The 27,714-nt window shown below is 43.2% G+C and overlaps 2 protein-coding genes across 2 annotated transcripts; one reads left to right on the top strand and one right to left on the bottom strand.

Annotated features, from left to right (window-relative positions):
- The first annotated feature begins 494 nt into the window (after positions 1–494).
- Positions 495–15,963, top strand: LOC136434838 (lysosomal alpha-glucosidase-like). Its single transcript, XM_066427911.1, has 25 exons — positions 495–1,175; positions 1,720–1,840; positions 3,041–3,242; positions 3,698–3,838; positions 4,191–4,339; positions 4,925–5,093; positions 6,222–6,318; positions 6,641–6,753; positions 7,202–7,327; positions 7,887–8,021; positions 8,451–8,558; positions 8,953–9,069; positions 9,765–9,849; positions 10,226–10,340; positions 10,935–11,068; positions 11,344–11,378; positions 11,501–11,617; positions 12,596–12,744; positions 12,901–12,985; positions 13,363–13,419; positions 13,789–13,919; positions 14,302–14,396; positions 14,853–14,902; positions 15,176–15,328; positions 15,764–15,963. Exons 1-25 carry the CDS (start codon positions 563–565, stop codon positions 15,824–15,826), a joined length of 3,360 nt encoding a protein of 1,119 aa, XP_066284008.1. The 5' UTR covers positions 495–562; the 3' UTR covers positions 15,827–15,963.
- LOC136434837 (uncharacterized) lies at positions 15,964–27,196 on the bottom strand. Its single transcript, XM_066427910.1, has 15 exons — positions 27,040–27,196; positions 26,488–26,609; positions 25,878–25,950; positions 25,180–25,338; positions 24,314–24,445; positions 23,383–24,012; positions 22,831–22,973; positions 22,199–22,345; positions 20,470–21,787; positions 18,665–18,790; positions 18,175–18,333; positions 17,720–17,845; positions 17,266–17,397; positions 16,755–16,895; positions 15,964–16,607 (listed from the first exon to the last, which is right to left on the bottom strand). The coding sequence occupies exons 1-15, from the start codon at positions 27,167–27,169 to the stop codon at positions 16,576–16,578; spliced, it is 3,570 nt and encodes a 1,189-aa protein (XP_066284007.1). The 5' UTR covers positions 27,170–27,196; the 3' UTR covers positions 15,964–16,575.
- Positions 27,197–27,714: the final 518 nt, after the last annotated feature.

Raw genomic sequence — 27,714 nt, 5'->3', positions numbered from 1 at the left:
ACGCCAAAACCAATTCCAAAGTCAAAGAAGAAGACGTAAAGAAGTGAAAGTGAAGAATCTATATTCACTATACCATACCATGTGTGTTCGTCATTCGTTCAACCTTCAACCTTGACAACGTAGATCTCATAATAAAGGCAACTCTTTTTTGGCCTAACTTTTTTATTCTCACGCTCGCATTAGTTTTGGGGTTTCCAGATGATCATATGTCATCCATATAATCAAATCAACAATAACAGATTGCAAACACCCTATTATACATTGATCAACACTGTCGGAAATAGCTCAGGCATTTTGTTTCTGCAAGAAATTAGTGCATTGTACTTTGGTGACCTAAACCTTTAAAACACCATTTCAACAAACGTTGTACGTTGCACATTTGTACGGTAAAAATAGCCGTTGCTAGCTGTATAACGGCCTTCGTCTGATAAGACGAGGTGATGCCATGAAATGTGCAAACATGATGTAACTTCCTCCTCGGCCTATAATAACACCGAAGGCCGTGCGTGCAGTCTTCTCAGTTGGAAGCATTTGCAAGAGCTACCGCCACCTTTCACTCAGAATGGTGTTACTCAAACTGACGGTGTTGACGACGCTTTTGGCAGGGGCGCTGGGCTACACCGCCCAGACCTGTCCTTCCACCGTCCCCGAGAGCCAACGGCGAGACTGCCACCCCGAGCACGGCTCCACCGAAGCTACCTGCGCGGCTAGAGGATGCATGTGGTGCGAGTCGTCTTACCAAGGCCCGCCCTGGTGCTTCTTTGACGACTCCTCCGCTTCAAACACGCCCGCGCCCGGGTCGTGCGACAACAGCATCTGCCCGTCCTGCATCCCCGAGCACCAGCGGTTGGACTGTCATCCCGAGCACGGCTCCAACGAGGGCAGCTGCGCAGCTAAAGGCTGCGTCTGGTGTCCCGCCACCACCCCCAACACGCCCTGGTGCTTCTTCGACCCGAACGTGGTCGTGCCGGGCGGCAGTACTAGCGGCGGCGGTCACGGGGACTACAGCTGCTCCGCCGTGGAAAGCGTCATCCCCGAGTCGCAGCGGGTCGACTGTCACCCCGAACACGGCTCGAACCAGCAGAGCTGTGAGCAGAAGGGCTGCTTCTGGTGCCCGGCGTCGTACGATGGTCCGCCGTGGTGCTTCTACAACCAGACTGGCGGGTCGGGCATAGGTAAGGTTCCGTCTTTTGTCAACTATGCCGTAAGTACATATTCGACCGTTCTGAAACTTTTCAATCGCTTTAAAACAGCGATTTCACTCCTATTCTCATAACTTGTCTGCAAAGCATTCAGGCGCTGAGAAGGAAATCTTTATTAAGTTCGACCACACTCCAAAATGTTTCAGAACGGAGTTTTGAAATCTTGAAATCTCAGCCATTCCGTTAAGCGTTGTTACTATGGTCCTAAATACCCTATATTTTCTTAGATCACTTTCGTTTCACCATTTCATCCAAAACATAGTTGGTAACCATAAGGAGCTTCACCTCCAGTGTCCTTCACTGATGAAGTGAACCAAATAAATTTCGTCATGAATATCGTGAATTCTATTAGAATTTAGAATACTTGAACAAGTTTCAACATTGCCTTATCCTGAAAATGACTATTACTGCCAGGCAGATGTAACTGACATGACCAAACTGGCGAATTTCCTATGAAAATAATACAGTATCTAATTTCAGCGACAGCTATTTCATCGTACCCCATGTCAAATTTCAGTGGTGGGTCCTGGAGGCAACAATGGCGTTTGTCCCACCGATATCGTCGAGTCCAACCGTATCGACTGCTACCCTGGTGGCGGTGCGACGCAAGGCAACTGTCAGGCTTTGGGCTGCATCTGGTGTGTTTGGTTATTCATTCATTATGAAAGGCAACTAGCAGACGCATAACTGCACTCACTAATGTTCCTGCAGTACTGCAGACCTTTACAATTACGGTAACATAAATGACATAGCCGCACACAATTCAGCATCCGTTTATAATAGACCGATCCCAAAGCCACGCCCCCTGTTCGATTTCGAACACCTCCGTCAAAAACAGGACTTGACGGACCAAACATGGCCGCCGCGGCAAGGTTGAAAATAATGCCACTGACTTCGGTTTAGCTTTTGTGGCACTGAAACCCTTTCAGAGCAGGCCAAATAAGAATGCTATGTCTTCTTTGTTGAGGGCTGTATCCACCGGGTAGAGTTGTTTAAGGAGGAGGTAGGTGTAGTTGCGGTGAGAGCGTAATGTTTTCGGTCAATGTTAAAGCGGTATGCGCCGCATAGCTTTCCCTTGTCGGTGGGCATCAGCGCCCAGTTTCTGAGAAGCAGGCGATGCACGTGTAAAACAGGGTTCATATATCTGTGACAGGGTTCCCACTGTATTGACTACATGCATAACAGCTGCATGGTATTTAGTAACTAAGAATTAAAATGCATCCTTTTTACTTCCCTGTTCACTTTCAAGTTAACCAGTTTCACACACCAGTAACTGAAGATACAAAACTCTGCGCTAGCGGACTTTGTAGTAAGTCAGCATGTGGTTCAAGCTTCCTCCCCTTGAGTGCCCGATCTATTTTCTTTTTAAATTCGTTTTTGTTCTGAGCATGCATTCAACCAATACAGTGGAAAACCTGTCCCAGATATACGTACCCTGCTTTACACGCGCCATTTCTGCCCCGCCAACGCTGTTTTTGACGGAGGTGGGCTAAATAGAACAGGGGGTTCTATCGGTCTTCTATTCGTTCGATATGGTGTTCGACAGGATCGGTCTATTCATTGAAGAGTGGCCCAAACTGAAAACCAGAATTCTTACCTGGCTGAAGAATCTACTCTACTCTACTCTGCAATATTACAAAATATACACATGAATTAAGCTCCGCAAACAACACACGACTAAACCAGGTCTACCTTGATAAACTTAAATGAAAGCAACACAATTGAAAAGCCTAGTATGCACGTACTATGAATATACCCCAAAGTTTTTACTTGTTTAACATAATAGGATTTTCAATGTTTTTGTGTTGCTTTCCTTTAACGCTTGATGAATACACCAGGTGCGAGAGCTCGGTCCCCAACACTCCCTGGTGTTTCTACAACGGCACGTTTGAGGACGTGGGCGGGGAGGAGACGTACAGGGTGGACTGTTCTCCCGAGGGGCTCAACCCCATCAAGTGCGCGGACCGCGGATGCATCATGGGCGCCGCCAGCCTTCCCGGCGTGCCCCGCTGCTATTTCCCGCCAGACCGCGGCTACCAGGTGGGCAAAGGAACCTTATTATGCCTCCAATCAAAATACTAGCTAGTACATGGAAACCATGTAAGAGAAATCTGTCAGAAGTCGCCTATCTCAGTATCTGAGATTTATTCCATCAAAAACTCACAATGACAGGGTCTAAAGTAACGATCTTGTGCTATTTCTATACGGCAGAAATTGTTGCTAACATGATAGTATCTGACCATGGTAACCTTTTATACCTTTGCACAAGAAATAACCACATCAATACAGCACTCTTCTAAAGTGCAACAGATACCCCAAACATGGCTAAAAGTCTTTTTTTCTTACAAAATAAAAATGGAAAAAACCCTTACCTGTAACGTCCAGCTCCAAAATGCCAAGGTAAAGAATGTTTACAGTTAGTTTTAACAAGGGTAGTAGCATAGAAATAGACCCTGCGCGCTTTTGTGTGACGTGTAACCTTTGTCTACATGTAGGCGGTGGGGGCGCCCGTGGATCTGCCCAACGGCCTCCTCTTCAGTCTGAAGCGGGTCGGGGGGAACGCGATGTTCGGCGGGGAGGTGGACCCGCTGGCGTTCCTGGTCGAGTACCAGTCCGACTACAGGATTCGCTTCAAGGTACCACTTTACTTTTCTCTTCAGTGTCTTTTTAGAATGTTTCAACACTTGGTGTTACTAGATTCATGGTGCATTCCATTCAATGTTATTCATAACAACTAGCGAATACCTCCGAAGCGTTGGCACCTTTATCGTCTGGTAAAAGATATTCCTCATCTCAGAATATGAAATCCAGCCTAGGGATCGCCTAAAACTCATCGGTCAATCCTAACGTTATGGATCGCCTAAAAGTCATTGGTCAATCCTAATGTTACCAATTAGGGTTACAATAAGGGGAGAGAACCTGGACGATTGCACCACTACTCTATAAACATTCTGTTTCTATAACTTTGAATGTCTGTCTATTTTTCAGTTCTATGACCCCAACAACAACCGTTTCGAGGTGCCCTTACCCATCGGTACACCTGTTAAACCGTTGAACACAGCTCTGTACAACTTTACCTGGACCAACGACCCCACATTCAACTTCAACATCACTCGCACAGACACTGGTGCTACGCTGTAAGTTGACTTAAATAGCGAATTGTTCATCTATTCCTTTTTGTGTAAAAGGGAAAAACGACCATGACTACCTAAGATCTGCTGTTGTACAAGCTGTCCTTGGTGCTGAATGTACTATCTGGCAAAGTTGGTCACGACGTTTAAATGGTAATTTTCTTGAAAATTCGACGGCCGTGTTAATAAACACCGTGTTTATTACTACTAATTTGGGAAGCTTCATCTAAGATACTAATTAACACCAATCTGATACAGGCATTGCCGCTTTCGACACGTCCCCCCAACATGGTTGATATTTTGTCACAAATATCAAGTTCTTTCTTTGCGTGCTCGTATTTTCATTTCTTGAAGTTCGTCACCAAGCCATCTGTGCGGTTTTTGCGTGCTTAAATGTTTATTCTTACAGCAATAACGTTATATTCTAGAGATAGTATAGCTATTTCTGCACACAAAGTAAAGCGCTTACCAACAAGCACCAGTCCTCTGGTGACTCTGGTCCTTATAGCGAGTAAAATCTCTACAATGTCTTCACAGATGAACTTTCATTCAGATAACGTTACATGTTACTCTTACATCGTACTCATGCAGTTTCGACACTTCCATGGGAGGCCTGGTGTTCGAGGACCAGTTCCTACAGATCGCCACCAAGCTGCCGTCCGTGAAGGTGTACGGGTTCGGCGAGCACGAGCACAAGACGTACCAGCACGACATGAACTACCAGACATGGGGCATGTACTCACGGGACCAGCCGCCAGCGGTAGGAACTGTTTGTTGTTGTTATTGTTGGTGGTGGTGAAGGTGGTGTTTTAGACCTTGTAGTGCCTAGTGGCACACAGGGCAGCAAGTTTTCTCGCTGTTTCAGTAGCAGGGTATATTTGTACAGGTTAGCCCCTACCCTAGCGGCAAGTGTTGGGTTTATGATTATTACCCTCCTAAACAAGGTTATGTGTGCCGTCTGTTTGTGTATCGGTGGGTTTGTCGGTTTGTGGACAGCGAGAAGCTGTGGATGGATCTTTATACTATTTGGTAAGTGGATGGGTGTCAATAAAACAAAGGACGGGTTTGAATATGGGCCCACTATCGGTTTTCTATGGTACTGCAATAAAACTTCTAGTTTTATTTGCAACAATACCTATTACGACTGATTGAAGCATTACAGCCAGTTTATTTTGGCTCATTTACCAATGACATCGTCTTTTGCTAACAGACGTATACGTACTCATCACACTTTAAGAAAAGATTGCTTGGAACATATTCTGCATTTGATACTAAAGAAATATAGACCCTTATCATATCTCGCTTTGTGTTGGAATAGCCTCCTTACCCACCAAGAATATGTGACGATAACATTTGTATTTCTCACGTGCTTATCAGTGGACACGTTTTCACTAAAAGGCATGTGGTGGGAGTTACGTGGTCGGTGTCCGGAATTCAATATTTGACATTGATAAGGCGGCGGTAATGGCGGACGTGACGCCTGTGTTTAATGTTGCTATCTGTACAAGTACCGGTACAGTCTCATGTTTGTAACGTGAGTTCGTTGTTACGTAAAACGCTTCGTGTAACACAGCCACCAGAACGTCTATTTGAACATGTTAAAGGATTTATTTGTTCCTTATACTAATCCATTGAAAGTATACATATATGTCACAGTACATTTACAATGATGGGTGACAAGGTATGATTCACAATTCACTATTTGGCAAAGTATTTGCATTCTTACACTTAACACAATATTAATATTTACAGTATTGTTTTACAAACCGTGTTCAGCATGCCATATTGTTGATTATTTTTGAATATTTATGAAAGCAAGGCATATATTTCAATACCACAGTAATAAAGCGTCGAAATATTGATATGATTTTGACATTCCTGATTGCAGTACAAGGGGAACCTGTACGGCGTCCACCCGTTCTACATGAACGTGGAGGAAGAGAATAACGCACACGGTGTACTCATCCTTAACAGCGCCGCGCAAGGTTCCGTAGAATCTTTTAAACTCATATATAGCCTTCAAAGCAGTTACGTTAGAACATTCTGTGATGCTGTTTTCTCCCTACTTGTAATACTAACCTTGCGGACACAATTGTAGAATTTGACCAAATTAGAATTCTTATGTTCTGTGTGACTAATTGTGACGGTGAACTTATATGTCATGTTGAAATGTAGCATGTTACTCGCAAAGAGAATGAGGTAACTCCAAGATCGACTTCAACTGGAACGGCATCATCAAACTTAGATGAATTGAACTTGAACTTTAGAAGCAAATTGTCAACTAGATCGTTCTTTTTGTGACCTCAGATGTGACCTTGACCCCTGCGCCTGCGATGATCTACAGAACCATCGGAGGTGTGCTGGACTTATACATGTTCCTGGGCCCGACTCCGGAGAACGTCGTGGAGCAGTACACAGAGGTACGGGCGCCATTATCCGGACTGAAGATGTTTTATCTTCATCCTACCTTAATTTCCCAATGTGTCCTCTGAATTCCTTTTCATTACTTGTAACAAACTTGCGAAGTGTACTTAATACCTATATGTGATCAGCAATAGTACCGTGCCTCTTTAACAACCATGGTCTCTCTCATTCTAAAGAAACAGAGGAAAAGCCTGAGTATTTCACGTATTGATGTCGTCATTAAACGTTTTGCATTAGTAATGAATACGGGCATGTATTGCTAGATGGTACAGCAAAGCTCTTAACGATGCTAGTCTTTTTCTTTTACCATTTATAGACATCACAAAGATTACTAGTAATATCGACGCCTCTATTCTGGTGATTTCTTTTCTATTGTCTTGCTGTATACGTGACTATTGTACAATTAACACGAAGTTTGAAATACATATTTTTTTACCGTCTTAGGCGATCGGACGTCCGTTCATGCCGCCATACTGGTCCCTGGGATTCCAGCTGTCCCGTTATGGTTACAACAGTCTCGCCACTGTCAGCGACACTATCGACAGGATCCGCGCGTACGACATCCCTCATGTGAGTGAGAGTCTTGGCAGAACGATGACCTGAAGAACGTTTTCAGAATGTCTGTACAGTGCTAGTCGAACACGTAATATTGACCACCTCTGTGTAAGGACTACCTGGCCATTGTGGGTTTGGTGTTCACCTAGATTATTCCCCCTTGGGACCCTAGACATTAAGGATCATGTCTATTGTTTACGTCTGTGCACTGGAGGAACTGTGTGTACAGTTTCTTCAAGTCCATCAAGTTGTCTCTGGAGACAGGTTTGACTGTACATGTGTATCAAAGTACCTTGTTTCATGTCAAGATTTTAGTTCAGATACGGAGAAGGTTAGCCTGTGTTGCGCAATCTCTCGCTGATGGGCCTCCGAGACTAGGGACCCGACTAGTTGAAGGGCTGCTAGAAGCCTGATTTAGTCAGGCTATAGGGAACGACGATATTTCTCACTCACATTGGTGGCAGCGGTGGGATTCTTCTTCCAACCAATACAAATAACAGTATATTTTAATACGTTTGATGTACGGAATGATTGTAAACACTGGACTTCTATTTTCTTTTCGTTCAACTCGCAGGACGTACAGTTCGGTGACATCGACTACATGGACGAGCAGATGGACTTCACCTATGACCCCGTGACGTATGCCGGTTACCCTGACTACGTCCGGCGGCTGAGGACCGACCACGGCATGCACTTCGTCACCATCCTGGTACGTCACTCCGGCCAAACCGAGGCAAAAACCAACGACAAACCAGAACATTACGGTTTTAGTTGTAACTGGAATACATGCTACCATATCACATAGTTTTTATCGTCAAAAACACAAAACTATTATGTGTAAATGCAATTAAGGTATACGTAGTCCCATAGACTTAATTGTGGCCATAGGGGCACAGTAGGTTGTTGTCTGCTGTGTCTAGGGCATGGTATCGGAAGGCAGAGCCCATCCCTCTCCTTCCATCGCTTTTGCCTCTCTAACCGAAGTCAGGTACCCATTTTGTACACCTGGGTGAAGTGAGGAAAGTGGTGTAAAGTGCATGCTTTTCCCAGGGACCTTGTCCCTGAATCGTTGGTTCCAGATGTAGTAGTTAGGCTGGAGAGGGCATTTATATAGATTTGTGTGTTTGTCTCATTCTAGGACCCGTGCATCACGACCGAAAGGTCCAACTACCGTCCGTATGACCTGGGCCAGGAAATGGGTGTCTGGATCAACGAATCAGACGGTCGCACGCCTGCACTGGGCAAGGTAAAAGAGTCGGAAGTTTACACAGAAAAAGTTACAGTAACACAACATAACATAACACAGTTCTACTTTCCCCCTTCATGACTTACACGCCCAACCCAACATAAACTCTCAATATAAGCTCTGAGCACTAGCATAAGAAGTGGGTCTCATAGGCAATATATTGCCTCTTATCCGAAGACCATGATATGGTATGATATGACGTGATTCGACATGATATGACTTCGTTTTTCGTGTTTTCTGCATACATGAGTATGCACTCCTGTTCATCAGCTCAAGTCTACCAAACGTGTTCAAACATTGCTACACAGGGATAGCAACAAACGTGCCACAGACTATGGATACTAGATTGTGTGTGTGTGTCTTTTGTGACCGTTTTGCCATCATTCCTTATCAGGTCTGGCCTCCAGGCGCGTCTGTGTTCCCCGACTACACCAGCCCGACCTGCCACGACTACTGGATCACCCTCTGTAAGGAGTTCTACGGCGTCATTCCGTACGACGGACTGTGGATCGTGAGTCTCTCTTTTTAGCTGTACATGTTATAATCGTTCAACGAGATCTGTATCTGTATATCTGTATCTGTATCTATATACTAGTAGCCGGTATATCCGCCCTTCAGCGTAACGCACCAGTCTACAGATAATTCATGAAAGCCGGATTTAGAGCTTTGGATCTTCATGCAACAAGACATTGTAACTCTCAACACAAGGACAGACGTACAATCCAGACCAATATCATCAGCTACCTCAGTGCCGCATGTCAGCGGACTAAATAGGACAGCCACTAAGCTGAGGTCCGGTGACTCAAGCATAAAAAAGATCAATGCAGTTCGGAGACAAGCTCTTCCGTATGTAGCTTCTTAGGTTTTGCATCTACAGTATACCGTCAAACTACCATGTCAGTAGCGCTCTGGAACATACACACTCGAATGAGATAACTCATTCTTCTCTTTTATTACTAGTATTAATCATACGTTCACGTCTATATATAGTTTGTGCCCGCAAAACACCAGGAGTAACATGCATGTTTTTATCTACCCGTTAGTTACATGTGTCAATGTATGCTTAAATTGTGTTTTTCATTACCTTTTGTACATAGCTGTTGAAAATGTCATCTTTGACCGTAGTCAATCTTAACATCATATCAAGTGGAATCTGCCATGAATATGGGTAGCTGATTAATTAAGTTGGTATCCGCTTTCTTTCAGGACATGAACGAGCCAGCCAACTTCGGAACAGGTTCGCTAGTCGGCTGTGACCAGAACAACATCAACCAGCCTCCTTTCCTACCGAGTAAGTAACTCACGGCCTTGAGACTTGGGCGAGAATTGGACTTAGCAAAGATGGTTGACTCAAATATCAGAACAGTCAACCTACGACGTGCCTTGCTTGGAAAGACGATGTCACTTGAAATAAGGGGCATATATCTTATATCCAGATCTCCGTAAGATAAAGTTGTCACTAACAGACCAATCAATGTGGCAAAGGTTTGTTCTCCTTCGATCTTAATTAAGCTGTGACCATTTGTGCGCACATAAGCATTAATGAGTACTTAGTTTTTCTAGTGCGTTATTTCGTCAATCCATTTGCAGTGTTCGTTCTAACAATGTCAATCAGTCTTACCTTTTCCTGAAATGACACAGTTATTCTTCTATCTGCCCACCTGCAGAGATCTGGGGAGACTTGGCGGATAAGACGCTGTGTCCGGACTTTAAGACGCACATCGGGAACATGTACGACACGCACAGCCTGTTCGGCTGGGCCCAGTCACCGCCATCATTCCAGTACGGGTTCTACTTTTGTACCCTCCGATGTTTTAGACGCTTGTGTTGTATCTTTAGATTAATCAGATCACTTGCCAAAGGAGTCTTTATGGATTAAAGTTATTCCTTTTTGCTTATATGACAGAAAGAAATTACTACAACTCCAGCAGTCATGACAACGTAATGGATTCATGAATACGTTTTGATCACCAATGGAAATGACAATGTCTAGAACGCTTTTGGGTGGATGTCACAAAGAACAAAACAAAAGTCGTCTCTAGCTCTACCAGTGTACAAATTTCCCCAGAAACGTAGTCTCTATTTACCAGACTCCTTTGTTTGCTGTAAAAATAGTAGAAATGGGCCAAATAGGCTGAACAAGTTAACAATTTGCTGGACGAGTTAGCCGACCAAGGAGTTACGCATATGCAGTGGCAACCTTGGCTGGCTAACTCCTCTTGCAAATGTTTCCAGCTCACCAGGCCAATTTCTACTATTTTTCTACAGCAAGCCAAGGAGTCGTATAGAATCTCTAACTTCTTCTTTATTCTTTTCTCTCTTTTGACAACTAAAACTCCATAGAATAAAAGAGGTGTTGATTTCATTGTACCACAGGGCTGTCGAGGAGGCGTCCGGCAAGCGTGCCTTCGTGGTGTCACGCTCCACCTTCCCGGGGTCCGGCAAGTACGCCGCCCACTGGCTGGGAGATAACTACAGCCAGTGGTCCAACCTCAAGAACTCCATCGTCGGTAAGTGACAATTAACGCACTGTATGTAGCACTCGATACTACAGGTTTCGAAAGGCACGGGGGATATAACGGAAACATCTAGGTTTATTTCAAGTTGTTGCTGCCATTTCAGCGCGACCTTCATCCGTATTTTGGTATATCATTTTTGCGTTCGTAGATATTTGTATACATAGTCATTGAGCTGTATGTTTTAGAATCATCATTCTAATCTCACAACATTAGCTGATATAAAACGGGACCCTATTTCACGTAAGCATGTATCTTCATCGATACAGGGATGCTGGAATTCAGTCTCTTCGGTATTCCATACGTAAGTACTCTACGTTTCTTCACTGTGTTTATAATCCGGATCCTCTCTTTGTGTTTAAACTCTTACATTAAGTCACGAGTCAATTTTTTTTTAAATCCATTGATTGTCCATGTATATCTCAGAGCGGTGCTGACATCTGCGGGTTTAACGGAGACGCGAACTATGAGCAGTGTAACCGCTGGATGCAGCTCGGCGCATTCTACCCATTCGCCAGGAACCACAACGGCATAGGCTACAGGGTACCCAAAAATTACTTGTACATTAAAAACAAGTTTATTGCAAATTCCTGCCCGAAGGCTAATTGCAAACAACATACATAAAACAACAGGGTACAAAATAGGTATGAAAGCGACTGGACTGGACTAAACAAACGTAATTGTCTATAACTAGTGAAGGGTTTGACTTCTCTTTTGTAAACAATGGAAGACGTAATGTCCCACCTTTTCTATAATTTGTGGGGTTTTGGTAGTTAAAAGAAGAATGGTCTTTTCCTTGTGTGTAAGCTTAGAGAATTTCGGATAGATTTTAGTGGTCTTCATATGCAACTCATTTCGTGAAATATTATGAAATGAACAGTCTGAAATGTAGTGTATTTCGTTTAAGTGTGTGTGTCGTAGACTCAATTAGCTATGAATAAGTCTCATTTATCGTTGATGATGCTTGCTAATGAGAGTCGTTTTTTACCAGTGTTGAGTTCTATCATTTGTCCTCTTGAAGAACGGATAATAACTGCTCAGAATACATATAGCTGGAAAATTGCTTGTTGCTGAATATAAAGTATGAGATCTCATAGCGAAACTGTGCGGTAACAATACTGTGTCATGACACCGTATCTGTCCTTGGTGCTGAAACTAGCATAACAAGTGTTAATAGCTGATATAAACGAAACCATGAAATGAATAATCGTTGGTTGTTTAAACCTCCTTGGTTTAACGAAGCCAGGGGACAGCAGTTATTTCTCTATGTGCATTTATCATGAAATGATATGCTGGTGTAGTAATTCTTACAAATTCACATCAGATGAGGTTGATTACAGCTTTATTTTTGCTGCTTGTAATTCAAACCCTGCACTGATGTAACGATGATGACAGAGACTAAGCCCACTTTAACATCCAAGCGAGTGTAGCAGTAGGGCAGAATATCGCCAAATACGCTCAAAACAAACCCAACTGCTGCATCTGCTTGGAGATTAAGCCCACCTTTCCTTTCTCCCCCAGGAACAAGACCCCGGCGCGTGGGACGCGGAGTTCGCCCGTATCAGCCGGGAGGTGCTCCTGGTCCGCTACACCCTCAACCCGTACCTGTACCTGCTGTTCCACCAGGCGCACACAGAGGGCGCTACTGTCGTCAGGCCGCTGCTGCACGAGTATGTCTTTGTGTCAAATGGTTTAAAAACTGAAAACTGCTCTACCTTCGAGGCGTACTTAGATTGTTAGTACGTATCCATGAGGCAGGTATTGTTTGTTGTACTACAGATACCGTTGAAAAAACACGATCTAAAGATCATATTTATCTCCTACAGGTTTACGAGTGACCTAGAGACTCACGCCATCGACAGACAGTTCCTGTGGGGTCCGGCCCTGCTCTTCTCACCTGTTCTCGATGAGGTAAGTACCACATGCTGCGGATGCTGATGTTGTGGTTTCATTATATAAATGACGACCATCCTGTCGACTCCATGACCATGTAGGAAAATATATGAAAAATTCCTAAATCCAATACTACATAATCTTTTGTAAGATAAATTAGTATCATTACATTATGGTTGTTATGTAGCAGAAGATACCATACAAGGCATACATTGCACCTTCTACAATTAATGTGCAATGAAGTTTATGTTTTAATGTTTCACTACCAAAACTTGAGGATTTCCAGCAAAGTCCCCATGCACCGTCGTCTTAACTGGTATGGCTCTTATATATACATGTCATGAAAGTAAAATTACTTGAAGTCTAACGACAGTCGCTTACTTTTATACCCACAGGGGATGACATCGGTTGATGCCTACTTCCCAAAAGCTCGCTGGTACGACTACTACACGGTAAGCACAGCTTACGTTACAAGAACTGTATTTATTGATTGATTGAAAATTTCAACTGGGATTTAGGGCTAAACTTACTAGCAATGGCATTCAATTGTTCTAGATATGAAAAGGGACAAACCTGTGAATGGCCGTTTACAAAACTTATTTAATTGCTTGAGTAACTTAAGCATTGTGTATCTTATTACCTGTATGTCGAAATCGACCATTACCATACGTTATGTATGAAGGCTTTATATCATCATCATATTTACGGATTATGGGAGGGGCGAGTGCCTCTGCTCTGTGTTAAGACTGTTGTCCATCACACCACCACATTCATTTTGAATTATGTTCATAAACAACCTCTTATTTGTGCCCCAACCCTAGGGTGCCGAGCTGCCCCCCTCCCAGCAGATGACGTATGTGACGTTAAACGCACCTAATGACTACATCCCCATCCACGTGCGCGGAGGACACGTCATACCAACCCAGGAACCCGCCAGGACAACCACCGTCAGGTAGGCGTCTCTTTTGTGGCCCTGATATGATAGCAAAGGATCTGTAAAGAAGGAGCATGATATCACTCACCTTGCATGTTTCTCAACGTAGACCGTACTGGGGGTGCTAAGAAGGTACATGTAGGACTGGTTAGGTTCATAAAACATTGCGCGTTTTCAGATTCCCGAGTAGTTAGAAAACCTGACCAGTCCTATATGTACTACACCAGGGCCGCAAGTTTACGTTAAGAAACATGCAAGTGGTCAGTGAGATCTTTTGCTCCTGCTTTCAAAGTTCGCATTTGACATTTGATTCTGTATTCTCGTATGTACGAGTATATCAAACGCCAACTCCGTTTGCTGGATATCGTCCATGATGATGTAATACCTTTCCCGCCCACAGCCGGACACTACCCATGGGCCTGATAGTTGCTCTGGGAGCGGATAGCCACATCCCCGCCAGCGGGACACTGTTCTGGGACGACGGAGACTCCATAGGTTAGTGCGGCAGATTCAGACTGTAATACTAGTAGGGAATGTTTCCGAGCAGTCGTCGTAACCCCTGCCTCTCCTATTGGGCCGGTTACTAGTCTTCACTCTCAGTGAGTAGAGCTTGTTAGGTAGAAAGACAATCCTTTCCTCTATTGTTCATGTAAGCTGTGATCTTGAAGTGCCTTTCGGGTCTTGTTATGTCGTGACCAATGAATAAATTCTAGCAGCATGAAGACTCCAACTCTAGACGTTAGTAGAAACTCTAGACGTTAGTAGACGGTATCCGTTTCCAATTGAAAAAAAAGTTTTACAATGAACGTTATATTTGAAACCATAACAATCAAATCAAGTGTATAGGTTGCAATTTCTTGATACCAATGCAATAAGGATTCTAACAGTGATGTTTTCGTGGTTATGTGCAGACACATATGCTTGATAATAAAGCTTTTCTACACCTTTCAGATACCTATGCAAACGGCAACTACTTCCTGTCTGAATACGTTGCTGACAATGTAAGTAACATTCATGGTCAAGCATCTAGATACAAGTGAACCCCAAATTGTAGGTTTCACTGAGTAAGAGTACTATCATCCTATGCAATACTAATTTGTTGAATCTTTACAGAATTTTATGTTTGCGTTTAGATTTTCCTTGACAGTTGATGCCTTATGTCTTTTACTGCATTTGGTTCTTTTGATCACAAACTGGAGTGGAATGTTACGTTGTTGTTGATGATAAAGATTTTTTCTAAATTATAATAACCATCACATTTCTCACACGAGCAGAATGGACTACAGGCCGTCGTACGAAACGACGGCTACCGAGGCATCGACTCGTTAACGTTCGGCACTATTCGGGTGTTCGGTCTTAGTTCGGCATCTTCCGTCATGATCAACGGGTTCGCGCATAGCAGCTTCACCTTCGACTCAACAACGAAGGTAAAAATCCTTGAACGTTGGTTTTTGATCTGTGCTGTTCACCAGTCCTCTTGTTTTATCTGAACCCATGTCACTTTTGTTCAAGTCAATATCTTTAATTTTCCTTATTTTCTTTCATATTTCTCTTCGCTGAACTGTACATAATTCAATTCTATATATAAATTCATCATGTTTGAAGAATAGACAGTCGTTACAGTGTGCAAATAGGTTAGTACGTCAGAGAATATTTCGATGTAAGTGAATGTAGTGTTGACGGTAGTTAAGGCCATATTGACATACCTTGTTATCAATATTTTTAAATCATTGTATCTACTTTTGTGTATCTATAGTTACATGTAAACTATCTTACGAATGTCCCTATGCTCGTGTTGTATCAATCAATTTCTTATCAAATTTTCCAAGTGAATATGCATCATGTTATTTTTCATATTTCAGGAGCTCCAGATTACTAGCATCAATGTCGGAGTGAAGGACCTACAAAGCATCAGCTGGGCATGATGAGACTACTTATCTTCACTGAGAGTCAAGTCATAGTTTAAGCAATTGTTGATCATGTCGACTGCGTGATTTACGTCTTTATTAATTCAAGTCGTTCACTAATAAATCTGTGTGGGAGGACTATGTAAGAAACTGTATTTCGTCGTCAAGTAGTTTATTTGCATAGATAAAAGACTCCTTAAAACTTTCCAATTCACTTCCAACCAGACACAGAAAAATACAAACAAAAGTGTCACGTTTGTGGATGCGAAAAAAACACAAAGCAACAAAACATAGGCAGACCTCTTATCAATTCTAGACTGCTAAACATACACATAAACAATTACAATGCAAGCAGAGGAACGCGAAAACAAGGATCAAAGTCACTAAGACATTTTCCACTCCATCCATAAAAGAAATACCAGTAATATATACTGAATTTGTTTTACAAATCAACACATTGGACTGTAGAATGACTGGCTAGGAAAACAAATCTTCTGACACGATATATTTCAACTGCTTCAGTAGTAGATATATTGCACACAACATATAAACTTAGATATCTGTCTAATTTTTGTAGGGATACATAAAACTAAAATATCATTATTCAAAAGTATGACATCATTTGGTCATCACTTCTGCCTATTTACACAGTACAAAAACACACTTTTATGTAACGTAACTGATAACGTTACATTATTCCAGGCTTAAGCGCAAATAAATCAGATAAAAATGAAAAAGTACTGGATAATCTTGTCCGGAACGTGTCGTCATAGCCACACTGTCCAATCATGTGGATAAACTGCAAAAGTAACACACACAAAAAGGAAATGTGAAAAAAGGAAATTAAATATCACTGTCAAACACATCTTCACAAAAACACTGGACACGTGCGATGGAAAATACCGATACAAATAAGTAGGAAGGGCAAAAATTCCAGGCAACTTACGTTCGTAGAAATTCGAGGTATTGTCCTCCAGTTTCTGTACGAACTCGTTGTTCTGGTCGTACTCCATCAGTTCCTTTAGATACTCCCCGGCTGTAGCTTCCTGTCCCATCTCTTTGTAGATCCGTACAAGAAAGTAGAGGGCTGGAAATGTGAATATGGATATAGATGTATGTTTGTAATTAAGACAATTTGGCAATGAAACATGAAGTTATGACATTCTGCTACCTTATATCACTGTTACCGCATTCAACAACCAAAACCCAATATATCAAATATTCAAGTCTGCTGAAAGTCAAGGGTATGCTACTGATGGTGAGTATTTCATAATGCGTACTAAGCATTTGACTCGACAGGAAATGATCACATATTTGAATTTGTCCCTGGAAAATATTCAACTCGCAGACAAAACCCATCAAAAATTCGTAACAATATCTGGCTCACTAACAGGGAAACTAGCTGAAAAACAGAGCAGCAAGGACATGTTACGATCTGCTCGGAGATTAGAACCCACCTAGTTGGCACGCCCTGTGCCTCTGTGGGAGGACCTTCTTCTTCAGCTCCAGAGACATTTTGGTCAGACGGGCGGCTTCCGTCAGGTTACGGTGGTCACCGAGAAGGTAGTTTCTCGCCAGCTTGTTCAGTACTGCGGACAAAACAGATGTTCTATCATATCAGAAATGAATCTTAGGTTAACAGTATAACACATATGTCACACGATAGGTTTACTACAGCGAATCGAGAACAGTCTTGGGACAGTTGTGGATGTGTCGCACAAATTTTAGCTATTTTGGGACGCAATAGGTTGTCGAAAGTCGGTTCTGTCATAGGCCTTGCTGAAATCCGTACGGCAAAAGAATCCTACGACATATACACCTACGCCTGTAGGTGTATATATATGATGTTTGTATACATGTATGATGTAGAAAATGAGACTGATGTACAGTAAAGATGAACAGTACTCTTACCAATGGCGACGCTGATGTGCTCCTCGCCAAACACTGTCCGCTTCATCTTCAGACTGGCTTTGATGAGTTGTTCCGACTCCTCCAGACGACCGAGGTCCTGGTAGAGCGCGCCGAGGTTATTGTAGGCTGGAAAACAACCAAAATATTTCTAAAATACGAATGTATGAATCTGTTCTATTCTAATACTTTAAATGTAGAATGAAATACTGTTCATTTTGCTATAGGCCATCGCAAAAAGCATACCCCGTGGCATACCCACACAAAATCACATAGCAGGGCATCAAATATCAAAACATGGAATTCGGAATACCAACATTGTACGAATATGTTAAAAAAAAGTATTAGGTACACGATTCTAAAAGCATTATCACTACTTAATGGTTATTTGGAAAGGCAATGTTCGCTATCAGTATACATGGATACAAATGGATAAACTGTTAACAGAAGCAACTCACCAACAGCGATCATGTAGTGATTGGAAATGTTACGCTTCTCGTAGAAGGCTTTCTTCAACCTGAGGGCTGTCTGTAGCATCCTCTCCGTTTCCGTGACGTAATCTTCGCCCATCTCAGTTAAGTTCCGCCTCTGCCGAGCACGCGCTACAGCTTGGATACCTGAATAATAAACACGCATGAAAACGTACGTTACACAATTGTCCCACAATTCATTCAATTGAAAAAGGCAGCAAATGTCAAATGAAGGACAGTAAAAGACTTCAAAATCAAAATATGTAGGAGAAAAGTGAAGGTGTATGGAAGAAAAGATATGGTATAATTGAATGAAAATAACATTATGGTAACATCTGTATCTGTGTTTGTATAGCCGGTATAACCACCGGCGTAAAACACCAGATGGCGTATAACACTTCAGCTGTCGTAACGCACAAGTAATAAAATGTAGACAGCAGAGGGTTGGTTATCTATGTAAACAGCACGCTATTCTTACCACAAGCGACTTCAACATGGTCCTGGGGATACAGCTCTCTGATCAGTCTCAGGGACTCCTTAAACTCCTGCTCAGATTTGTCCAGCTCCAGCAGCTCAAAATACGCCTTACCAAGGTACCGTTTCGCTGAAGAGAAAGACAAGCAAATCAGTGACTCTGTTTCCAAGATACAAGATACCTTCATTGGAAGTCGCAGTGTTGCCATTGAATTAAAACCAATGCACAATGATAAGAAACATTTAGGATAGACGGCGCAATATCGTCGAATATCAAACGTATACGTATGACCTTAAATCTGACCATTTAAGGTAAGACGTTTTAAATTTAAACTTTTGGTTGTCAATGCCCTGTCATTTTAGCAAGTAGCTAGCATGTCCTAAAAGTACTCATTTTGATGAACACGCATATCAGGGCTCGAAATAGTGGGTGCATGTGCACCCAGTGCACCCAAAATTGGAGCTGTGCACCTAATTTTTGACTGTGGGTGCACTGGTGCACCTATATATTTTTGTAGCCTATGGGGTTAAGGTACTATTGTACACTAGTATACAGAATATTCTTGAAATGTAAGTATAAAAAACAGCATGATATTTATGTTTAGCCATACCTAGTATGGCTCAACATATTGTTTTTGTTCACGTTCTTCTTCTCCTGCCAAATCTTCAAATGGAATCTACTCCGTCATTTTTGGGCCAAACGACCTGAAATTTGGCATGTAGGTAAAGATGGCAAATACCCTTATGCGATTTTTCATTTCTTTCGAAACAGGCCTTAAAAACATTTTTATGCAGGTTTTTTGGGGCATTTTTAGACAATTTTTATATTTTGGGCTCCTGTGCCCTGGTATTGCAAGCAAGTGACCTGAAATTCAGTACAAGGGTGCCTTGAACATGTCCCTACAGGACTTCAATCACATTTCTGGTGTACATCACTTCAGAATGCTTCATTTTGGGGACTTTTGGACCCATTTTCAGACCCAAAACAGGCCAAAAGTGGTATCCACGTTCCATGTTCTATTTGCTGCTGGCCAAGGAATCCATGTTCTATCTAAGGATCCCCGCATTCCATTTGCTACTGGCCAAAGAACACTGTTCTATTTAGGTTACCTGAGGTCATATTGCAGGAACACACGCAAGCCTTTGCAGTAAGAAGCTCTTGGGGTCTCGCAGAACTTGTAGAGAGAGTTTTTGTACGGGTGATTTTGGAACAGTCCATTTATGCATCAGGAGGGAGATTGTCGAAGTATAATGCTCTCGCAAATGTTGCCTTTCTACATGCAGTTCATCTTTCCATTTGCCCAGGTGTTATTTTGGGACAGCCCACTTCTTGCATGGGGAGGAGTATGGCTAAACATGCTGTATTTGCTCAGGGGCAAATGACGGCCTTTCTAGTTTTTTGCTGTACTTTATTTAATGTATTATTTGTTTGAAATTTTGAAAATTCTTAAGAAAGGCAGCAGCGTTAAACTTTGTAATTATGTTCTGAAGAACATTCAACTTTATTTTATCTGGTGCACCCAATATTCTTTCTGTGCACCCAATTTTTTGAGTTGGGTGCACCAGTGCACCTATTCCCAAAGATGAATTTCGAGCCCTGCATATGCATATATATTCTAAGCCCCTGTGTCGCAAAAGCTCATATGATCAGGATACTTGATATGTCGAAAAAATACATCTGAAAATGACAACAATCATTTCCCAGAGTTAATCTAATAAATTTCAGCAAGACACCTCTGTCATTGCGTGCCGCTTTGTGGCACATGCGGGGCATTCATCTATTGTACGTCTTTGTTGCATATCACCTACCGATTGCCAGTTGATACTTGTCTTCTCTGTTCAGAGCCTCGGTAGCGCGCACTGCCAGTTGAAAGATCTCCAAAGCCTGCTCCGACTGCCCGTCCCTTCTAAGGTACATCCCGACAGCGTTGAACAGGGGAGTCGGGTCTTCGATCTGCTGCAGGCAGTCCTCCTTCCTCGAGCACGTCTCGGTGTCGGCTGTACTCGTTTTCTTCCTCGGGAATTTCCGGACGACTTCGGAGACGGTCTGCCCGACGATGAGCGTGTTCGTGACGATGGAGTTGTACTTGATGTGTTTGTCGCGATCGTTGAAGGACACGAACATTCCAAGAGACACGGACGTGGCGTTGGGGAAAATCGCCTTCAAGATTCGGATGCCGTTACTCAGAGCCAGGGTCATCTTCTGTGGCTTTTCCTTGAGATCAGATCGAACAACAGTCTGTAATAGTCTTGGGATAGTGAAGTACATCTTTTCCCTTTGAATGTCCTCGTCTTCCTCTACCAGCATCTCGCCCGTTTCTTCTCCTTGGTGCCTTTTGATCAAAGAGTACCTCTCTAGCCTCATCAAAATCGTGTTTAGGTTGTCGGATATCTCTATCTCCGACACAGAGGAGCTATTCTCTCCTCCTAGCAGCTCGTCTCTGAGTCTGGAGTCAGTCAGATTCACCGCCGCGCGCACGAAAATCCACTCCGGAATGGCCAGGTCGAGAAGGGAGCAGATCTCCAGCAACTGGATTGCCGCCGGGTGGTCCTTCTGTACCTTCTCAGCGCTGAGCAGCATGCTGCTTTTCACGTTGATCGGTAGATCGCCATGTTCTTCGCCCAGAAGGCCCGTCGTTTTCCTTCGGTACAGCTCTAGATATCGCGTGAACGAGTACTTGTTGTACCTCATGTAGGCACCAGCTTTTTCTAACGCTAGCGGCAGTCCGTCGAATCCATCTTTTCCTACAAGAGTCTGTAACGCTTGATATTCTTCCGATTTCGACCCTTTCAGTTCTGTACGTTTGGATGCGGCCTCTAGGAGAGTGAGGTCCCAACGGCGTCGGATCAGGAACAGCTCGGCTTCTGATTGGTTCAAGCCGGTGACGTCGTACACTGCAGTCACCGTGCCGTCCCAAACGCGTTTCCAGTCCGTGTAGTCGGAGGCGATGATGATGTGCCCGCCCTTCGGCAGGGAAGGGAAGTACTCCCGGACCAGGTCGGGGCTGCGCACGCCGTTCAGGACTAACATCCAGTTGTGGTTGGTCCACAACCATTTCGTCACGACCCGAAGGATGTTCTCGTGGGTGTAGTCTTTTAGTTCCAGCGAGAGGCCGATATTGGCCATCTAACGTAACGGACAAAAAATAAACGTAAACAATGAATATGGCTTGGTTCGGTAAAAATGACAAACAAGTTTTCTGCAAGTGGAAATGGATATTTCGAAAGGTCTATACATTGAGTCCTTAGGTTTGTAACAAGTAAATCTATTGATTTGCGTTATTTCATCCTGTTTTAACCTCCTTGATTTCATAGATAATTATTCCAAGGTTTGATTATTACGTCGATGAAGCTTAGACATCCGGTTAGCAAGGTACAAAGATTTACTCAAGCAACTGGATAGATTTGAAAACGTTCAGACGTTTCCAGTAGCATCCACTATCTTGCGTTAGTAACTGAGAAAGCTTGACTTGACCGTATTCGGCACCGCTACATATGAAAAAGCAAGTTAAGAGGACAACGTTTCAAATAGGCCTACCATTTTCTCCAGCCCGACGTTGAGCCGTTGCCTGGAGGAGCAGGTGAGCCAGAAGATGCCTCCCCGGAACCTGCCCTGGTGGTAGGACTGCAGCGCGTACTGGATCGCGATCTCAGTCTTACCGTACCCGGGGAGACCCGTCAACACCTGGAGGAGAGACAAGACGCGGTGTTATGTCTACAAATGCGTGTTGTACAGTACGTAGAGGCATGTACATCTTCTCTATTGTTGCTGTTCACCTAGAGTTTCAAAGGTTGGCAAGTTTCCTTGCTGTTTCAGCAGCAGGGTATATATTTACAGGGAGGGGTTGCTAGCCCTTCTCCTTTACGTGCTGGAGGCACCTCCTAGAACACGGGACCCCCATCTTACGTCCCTTCCGAAAGACGGGTGCAGCGCCAACCAAGATGCCATTCCTACTAGGTACATTGTATCTTTAAACAACGCCTTGAGTGTGCCTTTTTATCTTCTCACCTCTCCCCATTTTCATTTTCAAATGTTTGTAATTATACTTATCTGAATTTTACAGTGTATCCATTGCTATCTAGATCTTTTATTTGGGTTTATGGCATGCCTTTACTTTTATTCTAAAGATGTTTAACGACTCAATACAAGTTAAAATCAAGAAGTCTTACCTGGACTAAAGTGTGGCTTTTCATTGGCCCGTACCATCTGGAGGAGAACCTATCGTGCTCCAGCTGCAACTTGCTGAGGTAGTCCTCGTGGCCGGTGAAATAGGGCGTCGGATAGGGCACTTCACTGAAGGGTATGCCGATACCTGGAATTGCATGAGATATGGGTGCGTGGTTTTATCAAAATTACTTACATCGGTGAGGAAAGTGAAGATTTATAGAAGTACTCAGATTGTAAAGAAAACACATTTCAAACGAATAGTTCTACATGATTCTTTAGGCCCCCTTTCCACTTGACGACGATCACTAAGCGACCGTACAGCGACCAAAGTTGGATTTACGTATGTTACCCTTCATTTCTGTACCTGTATTTGTATCTATATAGCCGTTATAACCGCCCTTCGGCGTAACACATCAGATAGTTTGATATGATGAAAGATGTAAATCATGATTTATCTTTATCTATGACACTCGCGATCTGTCAAATCTTTCGTCGCTCAGTGGTAAAAGCCTCTAGTAGAAAAGGGGGTGTAGTTAGAGTAACGACTAACGTACCTCTCGGAACTCCTAAGACACTTCTCAGACGTTCCTCCTCGGGAAGGAAGCGCCCTATAAGGAAGACGGAACAGACAACCACGACAGCAGAAAGAAACGACAAGAGGACCACGCCCAGAACAGTGGGCGCACTGGGAACAGGTTGTGGGTCCACTGGTACAGGGGCGGCAGGAGGGACGACAGGGACGACGGGAGGCTCGTTTTCGACAGCTGGCAGTGGTACGACCCCCTCAGCAGCATCCTCGCGCTCCGCCAGCTCCTCTGGTAAGAGCTCGGGCTCAGCGTCCGTGGTAAGGTCTGCTGCGTCCGTCGCGACGGACAGGCCCCAGTCCCGCTCGTATCTCTTCAACGTCCCTAACGGCACTGTTAGACGCAAGTCTCTACACGTGGTTTTTAACTCGCAGACGTTGTCCTCAGATATGACGCCCTTCCTGTCCAGTTCGGCGAACAGTTCCCTGCCGTTGGTCACACGCTCGTACTCAGCCAGGTGCAGGTGGGGTTTACACACGAACTTGAGTCTCTGGAAGTCTTCCTTTGTCAGGTTCTTACTGATGTAGTCCAGACAGAGCCTGTAGGAGACTGGCCGCGATCTTGAAGGTGAGTACTGAAGGTGTACTACGCCAAGACGATCTGAAAAAAAAAACGGACAGAAAAGACTGAAAATTGTTATATTTTTGACACCGTAAGCTTAAACCTTGATATGATGACAGTAATTCTATTTATTCAAGCGAAAAGGTATGATGTATTCAAGATTGGCAACAGTTGCGAGCTTGATTATGAAAATTTTCTTCTTATCCTCCTAGGACTGTTTGTACAGCACGTACCATTGAGAGTTTATGTACGTCGTTACTGTTACTTGAATACAAGAAATACTATGTGTGCAGCTGAAATGCTGTGCAGTAAACAATCGTCTCTAATTTCGGACATTTACCGTTGCTGAGCGTCCTGAAGGATGCCTCCTCAGAATAAATATTCTCCCCTGTGTCGCCTTCACGCCTGCGCGCTGCTCGTACTCTATACGTGACGTCAGGTTCCAGGTTCTGTAGTCGGACGTTACTAGACCCTGGGTGCACGCACATGGATACAAACATTGGAAACAAGTCATTTTTCTGTCAGTAGGCCACAATCATAATGCAACTTGACTATTGACAAATATTACAGTCCAAAAACACACATGGAACCTTCAAAATCTTTTTTTTCGCAGTCATTGGGCGGTAAGGTGTAAAGTGACAAAGACAAAGAGTTTAATTTCTTGTTGGGTGTGCCCAAAACCCATTTTACTTGTCGGCGATCGCGCTGCGACCTCGCTTCGACCTAAATTTGATTTGTGTAACTTTTGATTTTATAATTGGAATATCATACAAAATGTATGACTGAAAAGATAACAAGACATACAAAGCGTTAAAAAATCGTTTTTTATTTATGAAATTTGTTGCGCGATATTTCAAATTCTAGGTCGTAGTGCGATCAGAGGGAAATCTTGTGGAATGGGGGTGTGCGTTTCTAAAGCACTTGAAGAAGCAGATGTTCGACAACATTGTATAAACTTCAAGACAGATTTCACTTGCTGGACTGACTGATGACGTTTCGTACTTTCCAAGCAGATGTTGGGGGTAGAAAATTGTTTCTGACTGGCCGGGCTTCCCTGACTGCCACAACCCTCAGCTTGACCAAGGAGGTTATATAGACCTCCTTGGCTTGACTTATTGTGAAGGGCTGTCAGAAAACCCAGGCGATCAGAAAACGTTTCAATCTTCCACCCAACATCTGCTTGGAGATTAGGTGTGTCGTACATACCTGTGTGTTGAACCTCCCACCATTCTACAGTGCCACTCTTTCGGTACTGTAGAATGAAATTATCGGCTCCAAGAACAGTCAGGGTGACGGAAGAATACGTCAGTCGGGAAAACGTGATGTCCAGGGTGGTCTGCTGGGGCACATTGATTCCACTGTTCTCTGAAAATTACAATAAACATACAACAGGTCATAAAAAGCTGCAGCTGATTGGGCAAAATTTTACAGATATAGATACATAAATGCTCTGAGATATTTCAAATGGATTTCCGTTGGATATATTTGGACTTAATCTAGTTATATTGGGCAAGATGATGTATCCAGATAAAACAATAGTAATGGATGTTCGACTTGTACTATGTTCTCACTATATTGCTTCATTTATTTACTACCCATCTTATTTCTTTTGTTTGATTGAATTATTTAGATTGTTATAAGTTGATAAAGGAAGGCCTTTACATAAGCATAAGCTTTTGGCCTCTCTTACACTGTTATATCTCATTCATATTTCATTGTTTTGCATTTATATCTTTAACGTGCAAACAAATAAGCAAAAAAACCAACAAAACATGACGTTTCTAATACTTCCATAGCCATTTGAAAGAAACGTTAAACACTTTAACGTTATATAAATAATTGGACTTGACAGGGACATAACAGTGGCTGTCATAAAGGTCGTGTAAAATCACTTCTTGTTGTACCTGTGTTTTCGTCTTCCTCCTCTTGCCCTCCGTGCACGGCTCTCTCGTAAGAAGGTGTTCTGAAGGAATGTACCTGGAATCACAACAATTAGAGCTAACTTTATTTAAATGCATAGAGACAAATACAAACCATTCACGAATGTCTACCGCTTCTGATTATTGCTACTATTTTATTGCCTCTACCAGGCCGGCTCCAGATGTGGCTAGAAAGAATAGAAATTGACCAGATAGACAGATAACAAACCATAGGAGTTAGTTGGCCGGAAAGTACAGCTTGTTTCCTCTGCCTGGCATGTGATCTGTCTATTTGGCGAATTTCTACTCTTTCCAGCCACCTCTGAAACCTGGTATTAAGGACGACTAGAAGTGACAAGCTGGCACATTGCCTGTGACCTAGTTCCAGGCAGTGCTATCTGAACTTGGCATTTCGACCTGTCTTGGAAAGTTTGGAATCGTTACAGGCATGTCTGGCCCCTGTTCTCAACCCAGATCTCAGTAACACGTTCTATCAACGTCTTTTTGTATGACAGGTTTACGATGTCGAGTAATATCCTGATTAACTTAGTGCCGAGTTGTCCTGATACCGACATTCTACAATAAAAGTTCTTACCCGTGGCCTACTGTCACCCTGAGTGGCGTCGTTGCCATCTTGAGTGACAGTGGTCTCGTCTTGTGTTCGTTCTGGAAAGACACCGTCCTCGTCCCCAGCCTGTTCTCCCTCCATGTTACAGCCTGAAGTCAGGACAACGTAAAACTGAAAGTTTAATAGTCCATCGGATCAATAAGCGACCCACCAGTGCGTATTTCCGGTGCCCCCTTTCCCATTTATCAATTGACTAACACACACCTTTGGGATCATCAAGTTTTGCACCCTTGTTCCTCTTTCGTCAGGACTGCACCCTGATAAACAAATATAATTCAGGAAGTTTGGCTTTAAACGATCCCAATGCCATAGTGCGGACCACGCACATTGTGGACGGTGTCCTCGTAAACTGAGAACACGTCCTGAACTGACGCAACCTGGATACACCTTGCCGTCACCGGGCGAGACAGGTCACTGAGAACGCTACCTGTCCTCACGGTCCTGACGAAACTAGTTTGACTTCACAGCCTTGCCCAGACATATGGGCGTGCAGCATATAGTGTAACGTCACTTACGTACCTGTTATGTGACGACATGAAAGACCCAAACTTGGATACTCGGCTTGGTACTCGGTACACCCGGAAGAGACGCTCGACAAGCTGATATAAGTTAACCTTCGACCTCCCAAGTGGCCGGACCTGTTACCCATCGTGCGTAGCGCTGCAGAAATGTGACCTGTTTGTTTATCTGTTTTCAGTACTGGTACCTGGAAGGACCGGATATGAGACAGTACGTTGGCGTTGTAAATGAAGATTTAGCATGAAAAGGTTACGAAAATGTTTTTGAAATACATTGATATTGTTTGGAGCAAAATGTACTTTTACTTTTAGTGGCTAGAACACTCTTGCCTTGCGTTTAACATTAAGGCCAGACACGTATAATCAAATTAACATATTGTATTTCATAACATTTCGTCACAGTATCTTTCTGTTATCATGCCATGACTACATGACTAGTACTCGGAAACATTTTGAATGTGGCTGTTTATATAATATTTGGGTGCTAAATGATAAAATTGGACTATCTGAAATGTTTTAGCATAAAATCTGAGCGTGCCTGAGCCGCTCCCTAGCGGTCCTACCAATGACTGCACCCCTACTAGCTGGACTACCTCCAACGCTATTCGACATTTGAATAAGTTGATACATACATGTGTTTTGTTAACCTATGGCCATTGTAACCTATGCATGGCCT

The sequence above is a fragment of the Branchiostoma lanceolatum genome, chromosome 5 (assembly GCF_035083965.1).
Source record: "Branchiostoma lanceolatum isolate klBraLanc5 chromosome 5, klBraLanc5.hap2, whole genome shotgun sequence".
Classification (NCBI taxonomy): domain Eukaryota; kingdom Metazoa; phylum Chordata; class Leptocardii; order Amphioxiformes; family Branchiostomatidae; genus Branchiostoma; species Branchiostoma lanceolatum.
The sequence above is the reverse complement of the archived record's forward strand: the minus strand, read 5'-3'. Positions and strand labels throughout refer to the sequence as shown.

What these genes read in the sequence shown, in the direction of transcription:
- LOC136434838 (XM_066427911.1), top strand. Translation starts at nt 563, where the DNA reads ATGGTGTTACTCAAACTGACGGTGTTGACGACGCTTTTGGCAGGGGCG. An exon ending in CAGGCTTTGGGCTGCATCTG is followed by an intron (nt 1,841 to 3,040) that starts GTGTGTTTGGTT and finishes TGAATACACCAG; the next exon opens with GTGCGAGAGCTCGGTCCCCA. An exon ending in CCTTAACAGCGCCGCGCAAG is followed by an intron (nt 6,319 to 6,640) that starts GTTCCGTAGAAT and finishes TTGTGACCTCAG; the next exon opens with ATGTGACCTTGACCCCTGCG.
- LOC136434837 (XM_066427910.1), bottom strand. Translation starts at nt 27,169, where the DNA reads ATGGGTAACAGGTCCGGCCACTTGGGAGGTCGAAGGTTAACTTATATC. An exon ending in AGGGTGACAGTAGGCCACGG is followed by an intron (nt 25,951 to 26,487) that starts GTAAGAACTTTT and finishes TTGTGATTCCAG; the next exon opens with GTACATTCCTTCAGAACACC. An exon ending in CAAGTATCAACTGGCAATCG is followed by an intron (nt 18,791 to 20,469) that starts GTAGGTGATATG and finishes CTTTCTCTTCAG; the next exon opens with CGAAACGGTACCTTGGTAAG.